The sequence below is a fragment of the Lygodium microphyllum genome, chromosome 9 (genome assembly GCF_053477565.2).
Source record: "Lygodium microphyllum isolate KBCC chromosome 9, Lygodium_microphyllum_v1.1.10, whole genome shotgun sequence".
In the NCBI taxonomy this organism is placed as follows: Eukaryota; Viridiplantae; Streptophyta; class Polypodiopsida; order Schizaeales; family Lygodiaceae; genus Lygodium; species Lygodium microphyllum.
This window is the reverse complement of record NC_141143.1, coordinates 104,579,066-104,599,206: the sequence shown is the minus strand read 5'-3', so window position 1 is coordinate 104,599,206 and position 20,141 is coordinate 104,579,066. Positions and strand designations below refer to the sequence as shown.

General features: G+C 42.1%; 1 protein-coding gene and 1 non-coding gene across 5 annotated transcripts in view; one reads left to right on the top strand and one right to left on the bottom strand.

The window, feature by feature from the left end:
• The window catches only part of IPT9 (isopentenyltransferase 9), a 245,849-nt gene that overhangs the window by 7,573 nt on the left and 218,135 nt on the right, over positions 1-20,141 (bottom strand). For all 4 annotated transcript variants that reach the window (XM_087684903.1, XM_087684901.1, XM_087684904.1 and 1 more), the window contains exon 10: positions 7,184-7,326. In XM_087684903.1, coding sequence (XP_087541029.1) covers positions 7,184-7,326 — 143 coding nt within the window. The remainder of the gene's footprint in view (positions 1-7,183; positions 7,327-20,141) is intronic.
• On the top strand, positions 5,371-5,569 carry LOC148031379 (U2 spliceosomal RNA). Its single transcript, XR_015692054.1, has one exon. It is a non-coding gene; the product is annotated as a U2 spliceosomal RNA (small nuclear RNA).

The following is a 20,141-nucleotide window of genomic DNA, read 5'->3' as shown; positions in this document are numbered from 1 at the left end:
TGGCTCTCGGGCGGCAGACCGTGGGGATAATAGATGCTCTAGGTGGTACCACCAGGGCATCTATTAGCCAAGCTGAGAGGCATGACTCAGTGCACTAGTAGAAGCAGGCAACTTGTGCGAGGGGCCACTCGATCACATCCATCAATGAGCTCCACTAGGAAGGGGCTTGAAAAATGATGCTCAGATGTGGGACCTCGGCTTCAACCCATCAGTTAATGTCCATCATGCACCCTAGCCACTGTTGGGAGAAGAGTGCTAGCCCTCCTTCACCCATCCACCACCAGGAGATGTGGTCTACAACCTAGCCCCTTACTTCCTTCTCTATCTGTGTCATCGTCTAGTCTCTTGAATGAGAGATCTAAAAGAAGAAAGCATAGTTTGGTCCATCCGATGGTGCTTGTAAATGGACCTTGCCACTCCTTGACTTGCGGACCACGATGATACCCACCTCCAAAGGTAGTGGAAACTCGCCGCGCTGCACAACTCTCAAATAGGACTACGGACCACTACGGAGAAACTCCTGTGGGAGCAATTGCGCCTGTCGAGGGAAAGTGTGATGGGCGGTTGAGCCAGATGAGCTAGTGTTTGTGTGGGGAGGGGGGGGGACTGGGCTGTTGGCAAGGAGAAGATATGGGCGTGTGAGGCTCATCACACCCTGTGGAAAGGGGGTGAATGGGTTGGGAGGGGAGGGTCACATGTACTAGGTAAGGATCACGGGGGCTGATCGGTGGGTGAGATGGCGGGGAAGAGGAAGAGTGAGGGATGGTGGGGTGATCGGAAGTATGAGGTGGGTGTGAGAGGGGGTGAGTGGCCCCAGAAGGGGGGGACTATGGGATAGGGTCGGGGGGCAATCCATGAGGAGGGGGTGGACATGGGGGCTGGGGGATCTAGGATGGGGTAGCCTGTCACGCCTTAGTGGGTGGTGGGGCTAGAGGCCTGTGATCTTGTTGGGTGGGACAAGCGGGGGGGTGCTGTGGGGTACTCTGACAGGGGTCTGTCGCCCATCCTGTTGCTCTCTGCTACCATGGCTGTGTCTAAGGGGCTGATAGAGGCCCCCCTTGCTCTCTCCCTCTTTGTTGTCGCTGGACCTGTGTAAAACCGTCAGCATCCATCTGCGCGTGTGTCGGCTAAGCCGCCTTGGTTGCTCCAAAACGCATGTAATCTGTTGCCTAATGCCCAAAGTCATAGCATCCCAGGCACTGACCAGGTTGCCCTGTCACAATAACCTGCTCCCTGAACGAGTGTCTACCTACCTCAATCTCCAGAAACTTAGGTATGTTCTTTGTATCTTTCACAACCACCCGTACCTTCGGGACTCCTGCGACTGTCACTGCAGCCGCGAAGGATGGAGGAAGAACTATGCCGAAAAGCCATCCAAAGTCCTTCACTAACTGATGATACTCTACCGCCAGTCGAAGGAATAGAAGGGTGATCGGGTGTCTAGTAAAACCTGTTGTGGAGCGCGAATTCCTCCACTGTGAAGCCACTATACCAGGGAACCATTTAGATGACCCCCTTCGTGGAGGCATAAGGTGAGCTATCCACTAGCTCACAGGCTCCATCCGCGGAGGTGAGTTAAACCATGAAGATCCCGTGACCCATGAGCACAGCCTCTGCAATCTGTGTTGTGCCAATGCATAGCGTGGAGTGAAGCCAATCCCAAAGTTGGGCCCTGGATGGAGAGTATTCTACGACCTGTCCAAAGATTGTTGTTTCTTTCAATTCCAGCTCTGTGGCACAGAGAGATAAGAGTTGTTTCTTAGAAAGGATGACACGCAAGGTGTTTCATTGGGGGGGGGGGGGGGGGGGTACTCATAGTATGCACCAGCGTTTGACTAGAGGTTTTCATTGCGCATCACTGCTGAGGACCTACCGAGCTAGTTGCTGTGATACCGGGGGGAATATTGCTGCAGACAGAGGGAGTAGCGGGGATCGATTACTTTGGGCTCGCGCTATTTATAGGCATTGGTGGCGGAGTAGGCGGGGTAGCAGACATTGGAATGGAGGAATGGAGGCAACATCTGTCAACAGGTGGTGGCAATTCACTAGAGACTAGAGGCAATCATCGAGAGAGAGGTCGAGAGGCAGCTTGCAGTCGAGGAGAGGTCGAATGATAGGGGGAATGATGGCGAGGAGGGAGAGGACGTGCTGCCTTGCAAGAAGGGGCATGCTGTCCTCCACGAGGGCAGGGCGAGAGAAATAGGGGCAGCGTGGGGGCACAACGGCGGCAGCAGCAGCAGCAGCAGCAGCAGCGATGATGGTGAGCTTTGCATAATACAAATAATGACACCACCTATGGACTCCTTTGCATGATTCTATGTATTTTTGTCTTATTGGTTGATGACTATTCTTTTAAGAGGTGGGCTAGTTTCTTGCCTGTAAGTCTGAAACCTATGTCAAGTTTATAGAGTAGGTATGTAAGGTGGACAGTGAGACAGGCAGATCCACAATGGGTTTTTTTTTTTTTTTTTTTTTTTTTGTGGGGCTAGGAGGGTGGTGGGGGATTTTGGGTGATGGGGATGGATGTGTGTATTGGGGGAGAAAAGTTTTGCAAGAACAAAGGCATGTTCCTTAAACATCTTATCAAAACAGGGCTATCAGTGAAGGAATGTAAGAGGGATTTCTTGTAGTACTTGGATACATGCTTTGCAAATAATTTCGTGATGCTTTGTTGCTTAAGCGCATGCAATAGTGCTTTGAGACAAATATTCATCAGTGATGAGAGTCATGCAAGTCCATTGTTCTCTATTGCAACTAGAATGACATGAGCTGCATGCATAAAAGATGCTTTCTTTTGGGATGATGTGCATCAAATTGATGCCATGGTGCAGACTAAGATGCATTTGTTGATAGTATGCAACCTCCCATGCATTGTGCGACACCATTAATTTACAACCATTCCAAATCTCATATGGCGTACATGCACCCAATGCCCTAGTGGGGTAGCGGTTAAGAACGTAGGTTGAGCACATGACAGCATCTAACCAAAACTTTGGTGGTAACTCGTTGTGCCAAAGCATACATCTAACCACCTCCATAAGAGACCTATTCTTGCATTCAACCATACCATTCTGTTGAGGTATATATGGTATAGCATACTAATGTATGATACCACACTTAGTCATGAGAGCATTGAATTCTTGTGCCATCTATTTCTCCCCTCCATCAATATAGAGAGTGATAGTTAGTATGCACATAGGACTACAAACACTACTGTGAACAAGGCGCAATTTCTAATCAGCTTGTGTAGATTCACCTTTGGGGAGAGAAGCCCGATGTACTTTTCCAAGTATATGTCCCTCACATACATTTTTTGTTGGTGCTTTCAAAGGAGGAAGTTCAAGCACCATATCTTTGGGTTTATGACAAAACAAACTTCCATAGTCTAGATGACCAAATCGAGCATCCGACAACTCAGTATCATTAACAACGTTGTCATCAAATGCTAAAGGATGATGCTCTCCTCTCATAGGAATCCAGCCAATAGAGTCCATTGTAGAACGTGCCTATGATAACAATATCATCCCAATCATGCAATCATGCGCACTGCATTTGTCCATATGAAAACAAACCATAAGACTAGCACATGCAATAGCTGAAACTAAAAGTAGATTCTTCTTTATTCCAAGCACATACAACACATCCTTGACAAGAATTTCACCCATGCCTTCGATTGCATAAGAAGCAATGAGTATTATTGGCACAAATGATAGACCTCCCAATTGGATGCATCTCGCAATGAGACAAGCAGCCCACGAAATCAAGTAATGTGCTTTGAATCACTGGTGTCGATCATATGAGCATCTAACAACAAATGTGTGAGTTGGGTGTATATCAAAACGAGGCATGTGCTTATGGATCCTTCATTGGTTGTATTTTCAGCAATAGTCATGCCCAATTGCTGCTTCTTTTCACTGGCTATGCACTTTCGGTAGTCCTCTCTGACATGACCATTTTCTTGCAATAATCGCATATTTTCTTTTTCTTACCTGACCCTTACTGACATGAGAGTTAGAAGATGGGGCTGCCTTGCCCTTTGCCTCTGAATATGATGGTTGCATTGAAATTTTTTTACCCTTATGGCCGGCTGCAAATGCCTGATTCCCCATAACCATACTCAAGCAATTAACTCAAGACTATTCTGCTTCATGTTTGAGTTGCATTTGTGCACACATGAAAATTGGATGGGTCCAACTATTTGATGTGGGTATACATGATATGCCATATGTTGGTTGCAAATCAACTTTGGGTTTATGTATCTAATACAAAGGTTAGGCCTGCACACCCTACTGTGCACCTCATTGCAGGGGCATCCAATGTTTTTTCTACTTTTCTAGTGGTCCGTCAAATCCAGCTTGAGCCACCAATTGCAGATCAATTGACATGGGATGGGAAAAATGCCCAGGCCCATGTATTGATTGCACCTTTCATACAAGATAGGTCATTCCACACATTTGGACGTGCATCACTACCAAATAGGGATGGGACATGCTTGTCTATTTGTATCGCTGTGGCCTATTTTAGCAATCAGCTTGAGATTGAGCACATGACTGAGGGAGATTCTGTGCATGCCTACATCACAAGGATCAAGGACACCGAGGAGCAGTTGGCAAAACATTGCTGAGATCATGCCAAATGCACCTCCAGTGTCTACAGATTTGGGTGGTTTGCCAATTTCCTATTAGAACTTTGCTACTACTCTTCGGAGCATTCATGTGCAGAAAAGGTCTTTCTCCAACCAGGTAAAAAGTGCTTGTGTGCATAGGGAGCATTCACGCCAAAACGACCAAAAAGACATGATAAGTGTAACACCCTTGTAAATCTAGCCAATCCTAAGCCAACATCTCTCCATCAACATTGTCAATCAGTATTCTACCTCCCCTCATCAAACTGATTGGCAAGCTAGCATTCTTGCTTCACTAGCTCAGAAGTACCACCTTTCCTTGGCATCCGATAGCATCAAGGCACTACTTTACATGGCTATTCAGATTCAAAACTGGGCTACATTATCAATACGAAGCAATCTCATGAAGGATACTACTTCAACTTAGTCAATTGCTGGTCTAACCAGAAGTAGCCTACTGTCACAAGATTTTTAACAAGGAAAAATACATGGCATATGCTAACTTGGAGCTATTGTACCTTTGTCAACTTCTTCAAAGTTAGGGTATCCCAAGACACACATCAGACCCCAATCTCTCATTTAAGGACCAAGCATATTGGGATTTGTTATATGAACCTATTCATCAACACATCAAGCTGCTTTGTGGACCTTTGTCTTCTCTTCATCTTTTTGTGCTTAGTGTATGCTCTAATGGTTTAAAAATTTGCACTTTATTCACTAGATCATTGGTTCCAGTTTATTAGAGTTTACCTTTCTCAGCCTTTTGGCAAAGATCAAGTGTAGCATCTGTTCTTATCAGTTTAATATCTTATATGCGACCCATCAGGTCACTACGATATTAACCTAATTTTTCGCACTGGGGCAGCTCCATCTGGTAGCTTGCTGCCTGAGGCTACTCAGGTCACCTCTGTATTGCATTACCTTGGCGTGCAAGGTGCACCCCTCTAAAACAGATAAGAGGCCCAACATGCAGCTATGAAGACGTTCAAGGGAGTCTTTCTTTTCTCGTCATTGGACATCTGAGCAAGATCCCCCCAGATTACAGGCAGGCACAGTGGACCCAGGGACATTGTTATAACGGGAGTTCATTACCAGTATCATAGCTTGGTACATCTGAATTGCAAGATGTAGCCATGTTATTGATCTTCAGGACGTATCCATTGCAGTGACTCTATCAAGGATTGGGATAGAGAGAATTCATTCTCTCCATGGGAGATGGGAGAGGATGTAGGGCAGCTATGAGAGGATGAGGAAGGAAGAAAGGTTTTCCTGTGGACATGGGACAGCATTGTATCCCACCAGATTGGTTGTTCACACAACCATTGCATTTGTGATGTACTTAGTTACTCTTTACAAGGTTCCTTGTGCTTTGTATGTACATCGGCTTTCTTGCTGAGGTGACAGATGTTTTCTCCAAGGCATTACTTCTCAGCAGCCTTGGGAATCTTTTGTACCCTATTGGAGTTGGCCCATTATGACTGTACTCTCAGTAATTCTTGAGGGATCCTTTGTGCTGCATTGGAGTTCCGCCTTTTCTTACATACAATGAAATATTCCACAGAATCAGAGAAACATTCTTAATTTGTCTTTTCCCCATCTCCCTTAGTCTGCTTTAGTTCGCAATAATAAATATTCTTAAGAACTTTTCTTTTTTTATCTTGAGTGTTTTAAATTTAACCACGATAAGAGTAGCACAGATTTGCACAATGGAAGCATCTTCAATATCAACAAAGATATCTTTGGGGCTGGGTCTTTTGCAAGTGTTTCGCTGGATTGCTATTGCGAGTGTTACCCTGGCCTGTGTGTGAAGAAGCACCTCTATAGGTCAGAGCCAATCTACAGTTGCAGTTTTGTCTGCTCATGCCTGTGTGGTTCCTTTGCAGGAGCCTGACTGCCCAAACGTTTCAGAAAGGCTGTGAAGGAATAGTGTTATGAAGTGCAGATCAATATGCCTCAAAAGAGGCTCTAAATTTCATGCATAAGAAGACAGGGGACTGACATAGCTCTTTTGGTGGATGACCGCTGGGTATGATAGACTTTGATGCAGCAGTCACCAGAATGCATTGGAGGAATATTATCTCACTGCTAGAAATGCTTAAAATGTCATATATTGAGTTCTACAAATGGGTGATGGATAGCCATGTAAGTTGAAGGATGTAACAATTTGATGTGAAGCCTGTCTTGCCTATTGGTGTGCACCAAGATGACCTGATATTTTTCTACTGAGCACTAATAGTTGCAAAATTGCTTGGTGGCAACAGGTAAGAGTACACTTATGTGTTATAATCAGAACTATATGTTACATCAGTATTCTATTTTCTCAGAGTTGAAGCATATTTTCCATGATCTGCTAGCTGGTGATAAAGATACTAAAATGTAGTATAACCCTATTACTTCCACCTTACTTTCATGAAGACTTAAAAGGTTTATATACCAGTAAAAGAAGACTAAACATAACCCAAAAGGAAAGTAAGTAGCATTCTTAAACTAAGATCTTCAACTAGGCAATCTAAGAAAGCCTGAAGACAAAACAGGAAGATATTGAGAAAAGATACATGCCTTCTCTCAGCCTTGTAATCCTTCAAAGAGTTCTCTTTGTCCACTGTGGCCTCTTTTGCCAGCAATATTCCGCTTGTTTCTGATGCTTGTGTAAGTATGGCAGGGTTCAAGTATGCATCTACTATAAAATCAACAATATCCTCCTGCATCACAATTTTTGAGTTTGTTATACAAAATATTGCTGTGTTTTCCATCTCTCAAAAAATAAACAAAAAGATTTAAATTCATCAAGACTATGTGCTGAAAAGTGATACTAGAGAAATATATACTTTATTTTGATGATTGTATTTGTTCATATATGTACTTAAAATATCGTAACGACTAGAAAGTTACCCTACGAAGCAGCAAAAAAATATGTTAATACTTTCTCCTCATATTGTGTTTGCTCATGCAATTTTGAGCTTTTTTCAAAGAGATTATCCTTTGGATAGTGAGATGAAAACTGAGCCCAAATTGCACACATATTCTGACCTTAATATGCCAGCATATGTACCCTTGTTAAAACTCTGTGATAGAATCAAGGTATCTGTGACGTCCTTGCCAAACGGATAGAGCCTGGGGAGATGTGGGCCGCTAGGTTTTCACTAGCAGGTATCCCCCTACAAGTGGCAGTAGGTAGAGTGGGTGGCGCTCGACTTGGAACCTTCTTCACTAGGCATGAGGGGGGGTGTCTGAGGGCAGCAGGATAAGGGGATAGTTGTTCTTTCATGGAGGAGGATTGGGTGATTGGCCTTCACGGGAAGACATGGCGGCTGGACCCTTATGTCTTTTGGAAGGAGCTCAGGGAGTGGTGCCTCTGGATCTGGGAGGGCAAGCCACTTGATGAGCTAGAGTGGGATCCGGGAGAGTGGCTATGGTCGGCCACTGTGGTCACCAAGAAGCCACCGAGGTTCCTGAAGTACACCACCAGGATTGGCAGACAAGTACTGATGCGAGGACATGGATTGGGCGCTATTACATAGCAGGCACTGAGCGAAGCAAAGCATCACAGAGCCTTTTTGATGGACCTTTTGGCAACGTCTATGGGATAGTTGGAGGCCAAGGAGGGTATCGTTTTTCTTATGGCTGGTGGCACATGGAGGCTTGGCAGTGGGAATGTGGTTGCCAAGAAGCCACTGAGGTTCCTGGAGTACACCGCCAGGATTGGCAGACAAGTACTGATGTGAGGACATGGATTGGGCGCCATCACGTAGCAGACACTAGGCGGAGCAAAGCATCACAGAGCCTTTCTAATGGACCTTCTGGTGGCGTCTATGGGATAGTTGGAGGTCGAGGAGGGTATTATGTTTCTTATGGCTGGTGGCACATTGAGGCTTGGCGGTGGGAAGTTGGCTAGTCCAAATGCAGGAGGGAGGTTGTAAACGCGCACACAACAGCCTCTCGAAACCCCAAAGCACTGCCTTTGGTCGTGTGAGGCGGGGTAGCTCGTGTGGAGAGGAGCATGCCACATCCTTTGCCGTATTGCACCCAGCCTTGGATGTATCTCATGGGGAGTTTTCTGCTGGTAGGCAGTCAGCCAAGGCTGTCACCTTTTGTATGAGGCCGGGATGCAGGACACGTTATTGAGGCAAGGTCATGCGCAGTGGTTGATTTGAAGGCTCTACCCATCCGCTAGGTACTAGAGCCCACAACAGACAGCTTTGAGGTTTCGAAGATCATAGGGAGTCTTACTGGATGGCATATCTGAAAGGCACGGTGTCAGGAGGCTTTTGGCGGAGAGCGACTTTTAGTACAGGCGACCTTAGCAGAGCTCTGGACCTCCATCATCCACTCCCTTTGCCGTCGATAGGACCACGTGCAAGGCGAGTCTAGGGCTCATTAGGAGCTCCGTTGTCATTTCATGCTCACTTGGGGTGGCCAGGAGCTGTTTTTCATGAGGCGGGCAAGCAGCCCCAAATGGCGATATATCCCCCCTCCATGGCTTCTTGCTCCTATCCCCCCTAGACCGCCCTTAGAGGCTTGTACATATGATATATCTGTGACTCTGCATCAGCTCCAGCTAGTTTGTTGAGCATGAGCACTTCCTTGTATTCAGGTTTTTTTTCCTGAAGTAATATAGTTAGCCACACTTTATTTGCAAGAAAAAAAAAGGCGACTACATGTAACGCAGTCTGAATAGGGCAGCAAGTAGATTTTAGCATTTTCTCACGAAGTATCTCAGATTTCTCTCTCCTCTCAACATTCTCTCATCTTCTCCAGCTTATACTCAATCTTTCTCAATGTTTCTTGGCCATTTGGAGAAGATCACAAATAGATTTGGTGGACAACAAGGGAATTTTTAATGTAAACCTTAAATTTCTGCAGAAACTAGGGCTTAACAGCCATCTTGGGGTCCTACTCATCAATCAAGGGCATCATACATGGAAATCAACGTTTGAAATTCCAGGAATTGTCAGGGATTTCTAATGCTAGCTCATCCATTGTAAATTGGGACAACATTTAGCCAATCGGAGGACCAATTTGTACAAGTCCTCTGTGAAATTCAAGGGGCAAATTGCCTTGAATACTTGCTGATTGTTTGTATAACAAGGGGCTCTTGGATCAACAAAGGAGATAGTGAAATCCATTAGCAATCCAAGTTAAAGAAGTACCGAAAGAGATATCAATTTTGGGGCCAAGGGGGTGTCCAATGTCCAAGATTGTTAAGGTAAAGTGTGAATTTCAGTTTATGCTCATTTATAAACTATTGTAATTAAGTGCTTAATTAGGTGTTACCACCCTATCCGAGAAGGAAGGTTTGTTTCATGGTTTCATTGCCGAGATACCACTCAATCCTTTGATTTGGTGGACCTAAGTAAGGTACTTGATTGCAAGCCAAAGTTTTGTACTAGTGCTGATTTTTGTGCTCGGTTAAGTAAATATAGCAAGATGTCTTCATATATTGAGATGGAATCAAGTAGTGATAATGCCTCTGAGTATAGACATTCCCATGGGGAAGGAGATGCAATACCAAATCTTGGACAAGGTATCGTTGGGTTGATACCCACAGCACAAAGTGACATGTTTTGTAATGCATATGTAACCCTAGATGTTTATCATGGGGCTCAAGGAATGAGTGTCGATCATGCAAATGCTTTGTTTAGGCTTAGTGATGATGCAAATTCAGCAAATGCATCCTTTTTACAGTAGCCAATGCATGACAACTTAAACTCTCAAAGGGGCGACAAAAGCCTATGATGATGGTGGAAAAGGAGTGAAGTTTGAGTCCTTTAATGGTGCACAAGATAGGCTGAAAGCTTTGACTTTCATTCGGTAGTTTGATGTAGCCCATTCAGGGTGAAACTTCACCGAATCCTCTAAGATTCGAAGGGCGATCACTTTCTTGAAGGAGAATGCATTGTAGTGGTGGCTCACACTCTTGATACAAGATAGGGCACCATCAACATGGGTACAATTTAAGGAAATGTTTGCATCGAATTGGTTGACAAGTACCTTTGAGGTGGACATTGTGACAACTTGGAATAAGTTTGATGCAAAGGAATGCAAGAATTTGGAGTGATATAAGAAAAGTTTTAGGATGCATTGCTGCCCATCACTTCTTATTATCTAGTACCCTATCATAAGCATGTGGAAAAGTATGTATGTGGACTATCGAAAGGAGTCAAGGATCTTTATATAAAATCCACTATGTCTGGCATGTCTCAGCTCATAGAGATTGTTATTATAGCCGATGCTTTGTTGGGTGGGAAGGATTCGAGCTTCTAAGAGAGTGGGAAGAAGCTGAATAAAAAGTTGTTTAAGGATGAGAGAATGGGCAGTTTTGAAAATCATTCTTAAAAGAGGTCAAAACAGCAAAGAAAGGGCTGAAAATCATTGGCATAACATAGAGAATTAATGGTTGCAAATAAATGTTTTATTTGTGAATAGGAGGGTTACATTGCAAAGGATTGTCCCAATAGGCAGCAAGCTAGAAAATCAAAAAATTAGGGACATCCTAAGAAAGAAGCCAAAAACATCAGTTGGATTAATTCTTGATGTTGTTAGTCATCAACCTAATAATGATGCTATTGAGTTATGCAAAGCATGCAACAAAATCAGAGATCAACATGCATTGATATTCTTTGATAATGGTACACAAGCCAACTTCATCTTTGTAGACATAGCAACCCATCTAGGCATCAAAGAGGACGAGATGGGACCCATAGGGGAAGTTGGAATGGTATTAAAGGCCATGCAGAATCTGCCACACCATTAATTGGAAAGCTTCGGTTGCACATTCAGGGATATGTGGACAGGGAAGAGTTCTTTATTGCTCCACTTGAGGGTTGTGATGTCTTGCTTGGTATCCCATGGTGTCGCCGTATGCATGGAGTGATTGATTCACATGCCAAAGTGATCACTATTCAACATAAGGGCAAGACTCATACACTTGATGTAAAGTTGAAAGGGGAAACAGTCCCTATTGTATCAGTGGCTACCATTTCGAAAGTAATGAAAAATCGCCTTTCCGTATACTTGCTTTTTACTAAGGATAAGGTTGACAATGATAATGTTGGGAACATGTCAAAGTTAGAGAGGGATCGCATTTTATTTCTGAAAATGTATACTAATTGCTTCTCTCACTCACTTCCAAGGCAACTATTTCCTGAACAACTTGAAGATCATGGCATAGATCTTATCCTTGAAAGTAGCCGACCTAATAAGCCACCCTATGGAGTCGGTGCAGTTGAACAGGAGGAGATTATGAGCTAGGTGAATGAGTTGTTAGAAAAAGAACGATTCAACCCAACTTATCCCCCTTTTGTTTTCTAGTGCATTTAGTGCAGAAATAGAATATTTCATGGCGTATGTGTATTGACTATAGTGTTTTGAACAAAATTACGATAAAGAATCGGCTTCCAATCCCTTGGATCGATGATGTTCAAGGGAGGCCATTAATGAGTGGGCCGTAGATAGGCAGTAGACAGCATGCACGCAGCCAATGCACAAGCAAGACAAGAGAGGGCACCATAGGGAGTCCCAAGTAGACAGGCAAGACCAATCCGCAGCCTCCCACATGGCAATCAATTTGGGCTGCTGATTACAGCAATCAGCCATTTATTGCTGGCAAAGAGTCTCATTTTTTTCTCCTTGGCATATATAAGGCTTGCTTGTACACAACCTGTAGCACTTCCTTGTACACAACCTGTAGCACTTGTTTTTGTGCAAGTGGAGAGGTCTCCTGCTGTTCATATGCACGCTGCTTTTGTATGTATTCTTCCCTGTAGTCACCATTCAACATTTATCATCATTCATCATTCTTTTGCCTCTCTCTCTGGCCTTTTAGAGACGTTAATAAAACTGTGTGTGTGTGTGTGTCTGTGTTTACCATTTGCGTTCAGTCTACTCATATGCTTCCACATTACTGCACTCTAACATGGTATCATAGCAACATTAAGAGATTGGTTGAGTGTGGAGATATAAACAGGAGATTTGAACATGATACCAAGGCTGTGTTTTCAGCATTCGTGTTACGTCCTTGGACGTTCAGATGGGCTCTAGTGGCATTGATTATTGTGGTCACTAAGTGACAGTGCATTTGCACTAAGGATACTTCAAGGTTAGGACAATCAAGTCATATTTATAGAACTCAAAAAGGCCCCATTGTGCACATCATATCCTTGGGACATGACCCAGAGTGTTGCTAGCTCCCAAGCTCAAGGGTGAGCCCATATAGATTGCAAGAGGCAATCAATTTCAATCGTATAGATTTGAAAAGTGGGTATCGTCAAATATGCATTTGACCAAAGTGTGCTTAAGATAGCTTTCAAAACATCTTTTGGGTTGTATGAGTTTCTTGTCATGCCTTTTGGACTCGGGAATACTCTTGCCACTTTTAATTGGATGATGGACCGTATCTTAAGGGCACATAGAGGATTTGTGGGATACTTTCTTTGATGGGGCTTTGATGACATGATTGTCTACTTAAAGAATGAGGCAGAGCACAGAAAGCATTTGGACGTTGTGTTTAATGATTTGTGTAAGCATAGGCCAGTCATTAGTGACAAGAAAAGTGAATTCTTTTTGCATGAAATCCATCTTTGGGGGCATATTGTACCGGCTAATGGTATTTATATGGACCCTGTAAAGGTTAAAGCAATACAATCATGGCCATCTTTGAAGAATGTATATAAGATCTGTAGCTTCTTGGGTTTATGTTCTTACTACAGGAAGTATGTATGTGAGTATGTTGAAATTGCATCTCCATTGCATGTTTTGCAAAAAGAAAAAAAGGGAGCCATTTAGATGGACAGCAGTGAAAATTTTAGCATTTGAGAAGTTAAAGGAAAAGATGACTTCAAATCTTGTACTTGTGTTGCCCAATCTAAGGAAGTCATTTGTGGTTCAGTGCGATGCATGTGAAAATAGCATTGGGGCTGATTTAATGCATGATGGCCAAGCTGTGGCTTATGAGAGCCATCTTCTCCATGGTGTAGAGAGAAATTTGCAGGTCTATGATAAAGAGCTCTTAGCTGTAATTCATGCACTATCTAGGTGAAAACATTATCTTTTAGGGGCTGATTTTATAGTGCAGATAGATCATGAGACATTGAGGTACTTTCTGACGTAGACAACGTTGTCAGAGAAGCATATGAGATGAGCAAACTCTCTCTATGTTTCATTTTCATATTGTATACATTCTTGGTAAAAAGAATGTTGTGGCTGATGCACTATCATGTAAGCCACAAACATAAGCACTTTAAGCTAAGAGATGGATTTCTGATAACTGTGTCACAAAGCAGTTGAAGCCTAGAGTGATTGCTAAAAGTCATGCTCCTTCGTATGGACATAGAGGCTCAGTCAAAGTAGTGGAGCTTTTATTTTACTAACTAGCTTTGAGGCATGATGTAGAGCAATTTGTTAGGACATGCATCATATATCAAAAAGTGAAGCATAATAGGCAAAAGATGCCAGCTTGTTGCAGCCCTTGCCTATTCTAGATAGGCCTTGGTAGAGCATTACAATGGATTTTATTTTTAAGCTTCCTTGGGGACACCTACAGGAAATAATGAGATATGGACTATCGTTTGTAGGTTTAACAAACAAGTCCATTTCATTCTAATGAGGAAGAATATAAAGACTCATCATATGGTAAGTTTGTTCTTGTAGCACATCTTTAAGTATCATGGTATGCCAGAGTTAGTTGTCAGTGAGATTGAGATCCTCAGATGACTAGTTTATTTTGGAAGGAATGGTTTAAGAATACGGATCCCATGCTAAAATTGTCATCATCCTTTCATCTGCAGATAGATGGTCAATTTGAAGAGGCTAATTCCATAGTGTTGGATCTTTTAAGATACTATGCATTAGATCATAAGGCACAATGGAAGTAGTATTTTCCATTGGTTGAGTTTGCATACAGCAATACAGTGTATAGTTCCACTGATAAAGCTCCATTTGAGATGGTTGAAGGTGGAAAGAATGTATCACCTATCTTGCACACTAATGATAAGAATCACTATGTGGGAAACTTGGATGTAGTCCATGCAAAAATAGATAATACACTTCAAAGGTCACAAGAAAAGCAAAAGAAGGCACTTGATCACCATAGACGTGCTTTTGTGATTTGCAAATGGCGATTATGTATTGCTACATTTTGAAAGGGCAATGGTGAAAAAGATGAAAGTATGAGAGAGGTTGTATTTGATACTAAAGGTCTTTCCAAGTATTGAAAAAGATCAATGATATGGCATATTGGTTGAAATTACTTTCACATTGGTGGATACACAATGGCTTTCATATCAGTTTATTAAGGCCTTTTCGTGGTGATGTGCCAGAGAATATATCTGTTGAAGTTCACTCAACCTGAGGTTGAGGAGCTAGATGAGATCTTGGTACCCGAGAAAATTGTGGCATATAAGGAAATAAAGATCAAAGGTAAAGTTTCCATGAGATATTTGGTGAAGTTTTAGAACTATTCACCAATGGATGTAAAGTGAAATGGAAAAGGATGACTTGGTAGACCATCCTTAGTTGTTGTAGTTTTACCTAGATGCCTTTTAGTTAGAGTTGACTTTAGTTTGGGCTCTATCAGGTTCAGCAGAGCAAGGGTCAGAGTAGTGTCTGATGCTTAAGGGGGAGGTAGCACTTCCATTCCACTAGTTATGGACAGCTCTCATCTGTAGCGGATCTCAGATGTATTCAGCATATTTTTAAGGTAAGGTGCTAATAGTATGTTTGCCATGAGGTACTCACTATAAGATGTATACAAATGAGTATGAGTTTCACCAAGGCATTGAAACTATACTTTTGCATTAGTTTATGATTAATTTAGCAAGAGTTTCAGCTTAGTTTTTGATTAGCTAGAGATCAAATTATGGTCACTTTTGGATTAGTGCCAAAGGATATATCTGTTGAATTTGACCCTAAGGTTGAGGAGCTGGATGAGATCTTGGTACCTGAGCAGATTTTGGCATATAAGGAAAGAAAGGTCAAAGGTAAAGTTTCCAAGAGATATTTGGTGAAGTTTTAGAACTATTCACCAATAGATGTAAAGTGAAATGGAAGAGGACTACATGACAAACCATCCTCAATTGTTGCAGTTTTACCTAGATGTCTTTTAGTTGGAGTCGAGTTTAGTTTTCGGGCTCTATCAGGTTCAGCAAAGTAAGGGTCCAGAGTAGTATCTAATGCTCAAGGGGGAGGTAGCACTTCCATTCCACCACTTATGGACAGAGCTCATATGTAGTGGATCTCATATGTATTCAGTGCATACATCCAAGGTACCGTGCTAATAGTATGTCTACCGTGAGGTCACTACTTAGTATAGTAGTCACTATAAGATGTATGCAAATGAGTATGAGTTTCACCAAGGCACTAAAACTATACTTTTATATCAGTTTATGATCAATTTGACAAGATTTTCAGCTTAGTTAGAGATTAGACTATGGTCGCCTTTTGGATCAGTTTTGCATCAGTTTCTAATCAGTTTTTGCACTCGGTTTTCGATCAACTTGGGATCAAATACACACCAGTTTGTGGCGCCAGTCTTCAAATCAGTATACGATCAGATTATGCTTAGTTATCAATGGTTTATGATCTGGTTCCATGAACAAGCAGCATGCTAGTTAATGCCATTGACAATTTAAGCCATGGTTTATGCTGAATTTATGCTTTACTAGGGTTGTGCAGCTAGAATAGTCTAGACAAATATGAGTTTTGTATGCATCCAATGGGTTTCTAGCAACAGTTTTGGACTATTTTTCAGTTTTATGCCATGTTTATGCAGGCTGGAAACTTTCAGCAAGTTTTAGGTATATGGCATGGTTAGACAAGAGTAGCCAATGTTGTGACTGTGATGCCTCACAAGGACGTGAAATTTTTGAAATGCTTCAATCTTGCTAGTAATATTTGATAAAACCAATAATCAAATGTGCAAGGTTATAAAGCACATGTGATACGTATGGCAATTATTTCATGGTTACAAGCCAAGGATCCCAAGGGAGGCAATAGATGTCAAAGGCAAAAGTTGTGATAAGTTATGCTAGCTATAGTTGCCATGACTTTCGGAAATGGCGAAAAAAAAAGACACATTTTGGAGTTGCAAGATGGAGTTTCAACCTCAGTTCAAAATAGCGAAATGGGAATCCAAATAATATAGTTATAAAATAAAAATATAAAAACATATATAGTCATAAATATAACTATATATATATAATGGACTAACACCACTCGTTAGTTGAACCTCTACATCAAAACACTTAAAATCCTAAAAAATATAACATTAGAACTTAGAAGAGAATCTAGATTTGACAAGTTTAAAGTATACATGAATCATGATTTAATTTATGATAGTAAAATGTAACTTGTCACAAACAGTAAACTCAAGATTAAAGGCTTAAAAGTGAACATTCATAGACTTATATTATGTCATGTAGACCTAAAAAAGAGAGTACTCATGAGTTGTAACTCAATAAACAATTTGTGAAAAAGAAATACAACTATGTTGTATGGTGTATCATAGTATCTAATGAGTTATCCAAATGCCACTGATAGCGAGTGGTTGATGGCTTCAAAATATCCAAATCGCTATTTTCCCTAAAAATGGCATTCACTCTAGGCCTCTGTCATAAACTTTACCATGCTTCTACCTCTCTTGAAGAGGTCATCTATCCATCTAACCTTTTCCAAATCCTCCATGAGTAGATCCAGACAATGTGATGCACATGAAGTCCACATGATCTTAGAGAACTCACTCTCTAACAAAGCACCCATAGTGACACAATTACTACCATTGTTAGTGATGACTTGCACTACATTCTCTACACTAATCTCCAAAATGCCTGCCCTGATATGCCTATAGATATACTGACTTGTAATCATTGTCCCTACTGTCGGTGTATCTATGGTACGCAAGAACATGGTCCCTTTCCAAGAGGACACCAAGATGTTATACGTATTCCTCCTCCTCACATCTATCCATCCATCACACAAAATAGTGCAACTATACTTTTGCCAAGGAATCTTCAAATGCTGCATCTTTAGCTGCATCTTGTGTTTCTCTCTAACAAGCTCATGTGTGTGTAAATCCTCATAGGAGAGATCCTCCCACATACTCCCACGCACATCCAATCCAATTGATGGTGTTGATGGCCCTTTGCCACCTATTTGTACGTGCAATATGGAAAGGGATGGCACACTCTATAAACAATCTCGTGATCTTATGAGTAGCCTCTACCTTTGATTGCTTTTGAATGGTTGATATAATACTTGGCCTTTCTAATGATCCTCTTGTAGCTCTTGTTGCCCCAGTGGTAATGCACTTGCTAATGAGTTACTACCACTTTACACACACCCAAGTTGTGGCAAAGGGGTCTGTGAAGCAAGTGGACCCTCAACAAAAGCACCTACACTTGCCTGAGTGGCCATTGCATTTGTATTTATACAGACGTTGGCACTAGTAGAAGCACTACCACGAACATCCATGCACACTCTACCCCTCTTTGGGACACTACCACCTACAAAAAGAGGTGGAACCATTGGATGTACACTTGGCCGCCAAGTATCATCCTCATGTGGTGCACTAACCACAAGGCATTTCCACCTCCAATGCTCTAAGCTAGCATACAAATCATTAGGCACATCATGGAAATTATCAATATCCTTACCACTAGCATGAGCAAGATGATCCTTCACTTGTGTAATACTTTCCCTGCATATAACATGACAATAGTTGCATTCCCACCGCTTCGAGCCATAGCTACCTCCGTAGTCACTAACAATGCACATGGGGCTCCAAAATGTGTCCTCGTCATGGTTGTACTTTGCTTGAAATAGGGGAAACCAGCAACAAAAGTGGGGAAAACTTGCTCAAATCAGTGTGGACAACAAAGAACAAAGAGAGAGCAGGGATTGCTCGCTGGAAACAGTGAAAATCAGCACTGAATCTGAGGGAAAACAACTAGAAATAGTATGCATAGGAAAGAAAATGGACTGGCAGTTGAAGGATAAGGAATGTGGAGTTTTAGGGCTAGGATATGGAGTTTCAGCATTGTAGATAGTAGTAGGTGTGAAAGGGGGAAACCAAACAACAAGTAGGGAGATTGATCAGCTGAGAAAGAGGGTGGACAATAGGGAAAAGAAGGCAGAATGCTCACACAAGGTGCAAGAAGGCGATATGATGTTCGTGAACCAAAACTAGGTGCAAACACTTGAAATGTTTCGGGCCCGAAACATTTCCGTTTCCCGTTTTGGGCAGCCCAAAATGCCGTTCCAGAAAACTATGATGCCAGTTGCGCTTGGATTGTCAGTTGGTGTCAGATTTGACCCTAGGACAACTAATTGGCCATGAGTGTCACTGATGACACTAGGGACTAGCATTAGTTAATTCATTAATGTCAATCTAAGGGTCCACTAAGGTTGGGGACCACTCTAGTTTGCAAATGGCCTAGCCAATTTATTTATTAATGGGCGCATTTAATTTTGGGCAAGGTCAAAAGTTCTGAAATTAATTTTCAGAACTAATAAATTTTGAAAATTAATTGAATGGTTGAAAATTGTTAGAAAATGGGATTAGAAGGCTGCCACTTGGCAAAAATATCCATGCAACAATGTTTTTTGGACCTGGTGAAGAGCATTCAGTGCATTTTGAGCCTGAGAGAAAGGAGTAGGTGTTGGTCATTTTTGGACAGGTAGCAATCAGCCATTGCAATAGGCAACAGCCATCTAGGAACTATAGGAGAAAAGTGACAGTAGGAGAACCCTTCCTTGGGGTTGGTGATAGCATTTTCGGCTTTTAAGGCAGTAGATGACTACATTTAATACAGTCTAAACAGGGCAGCAAGCAGATTCTAGCATTTTCTTACGAAGAATCTCAGATTTCTCTCTCCTCTCAGCGTACTCTCAAGTCTCACCTTCTCTGCTTTGCTCAATCATTCTCAATGTTTCTTAGCCATTTGGAGAAGATCATAGCCAGATTTAGTGGACAATAAGAGATTATCTGCTGTAAACCTAACTTTTTTACAGAAATTAGGGTTTAGCAGCCATCTTGGGACCTGTGCCATCAATCAAGAGCATAGTACAGTTAAATCAGTGCCTGAAATTCAAGGAATTGTTAGGGATTTCAGATGCTAGTTTATCCATTGTAAATTGAAGCAACATTTGGCTATTCATGGGTATACAAGTCCTAGGTAAAATTCAAGGGGCAAATTGCCCGGAATACTCGTTGATTGTTTGCACAACAAGGGGATCTTGGATCAACAAAAGGAGCTCAAGTCAAAGAAATACCAAAAGGGGCGCCAATTTTGGGGCCAACAAGGTGTCTAGTGTCCAAGATTGTTAAGGTAAAGTGTGCATTTTAGTTTATGCTCATTTATTGATTCTTGTAATTAAGTGCTCAATCAAGTATTACCACCCTATTCGAAGGTTGGCTTCATTGTGGCTGCTCCTATTTGCATCCACGCTCTACTGTGTGCTGTGTGACGCTTGCTATATCTATACTCATTGTGCGCAAGGTGAGCATGCATGAACTTGCCATGGA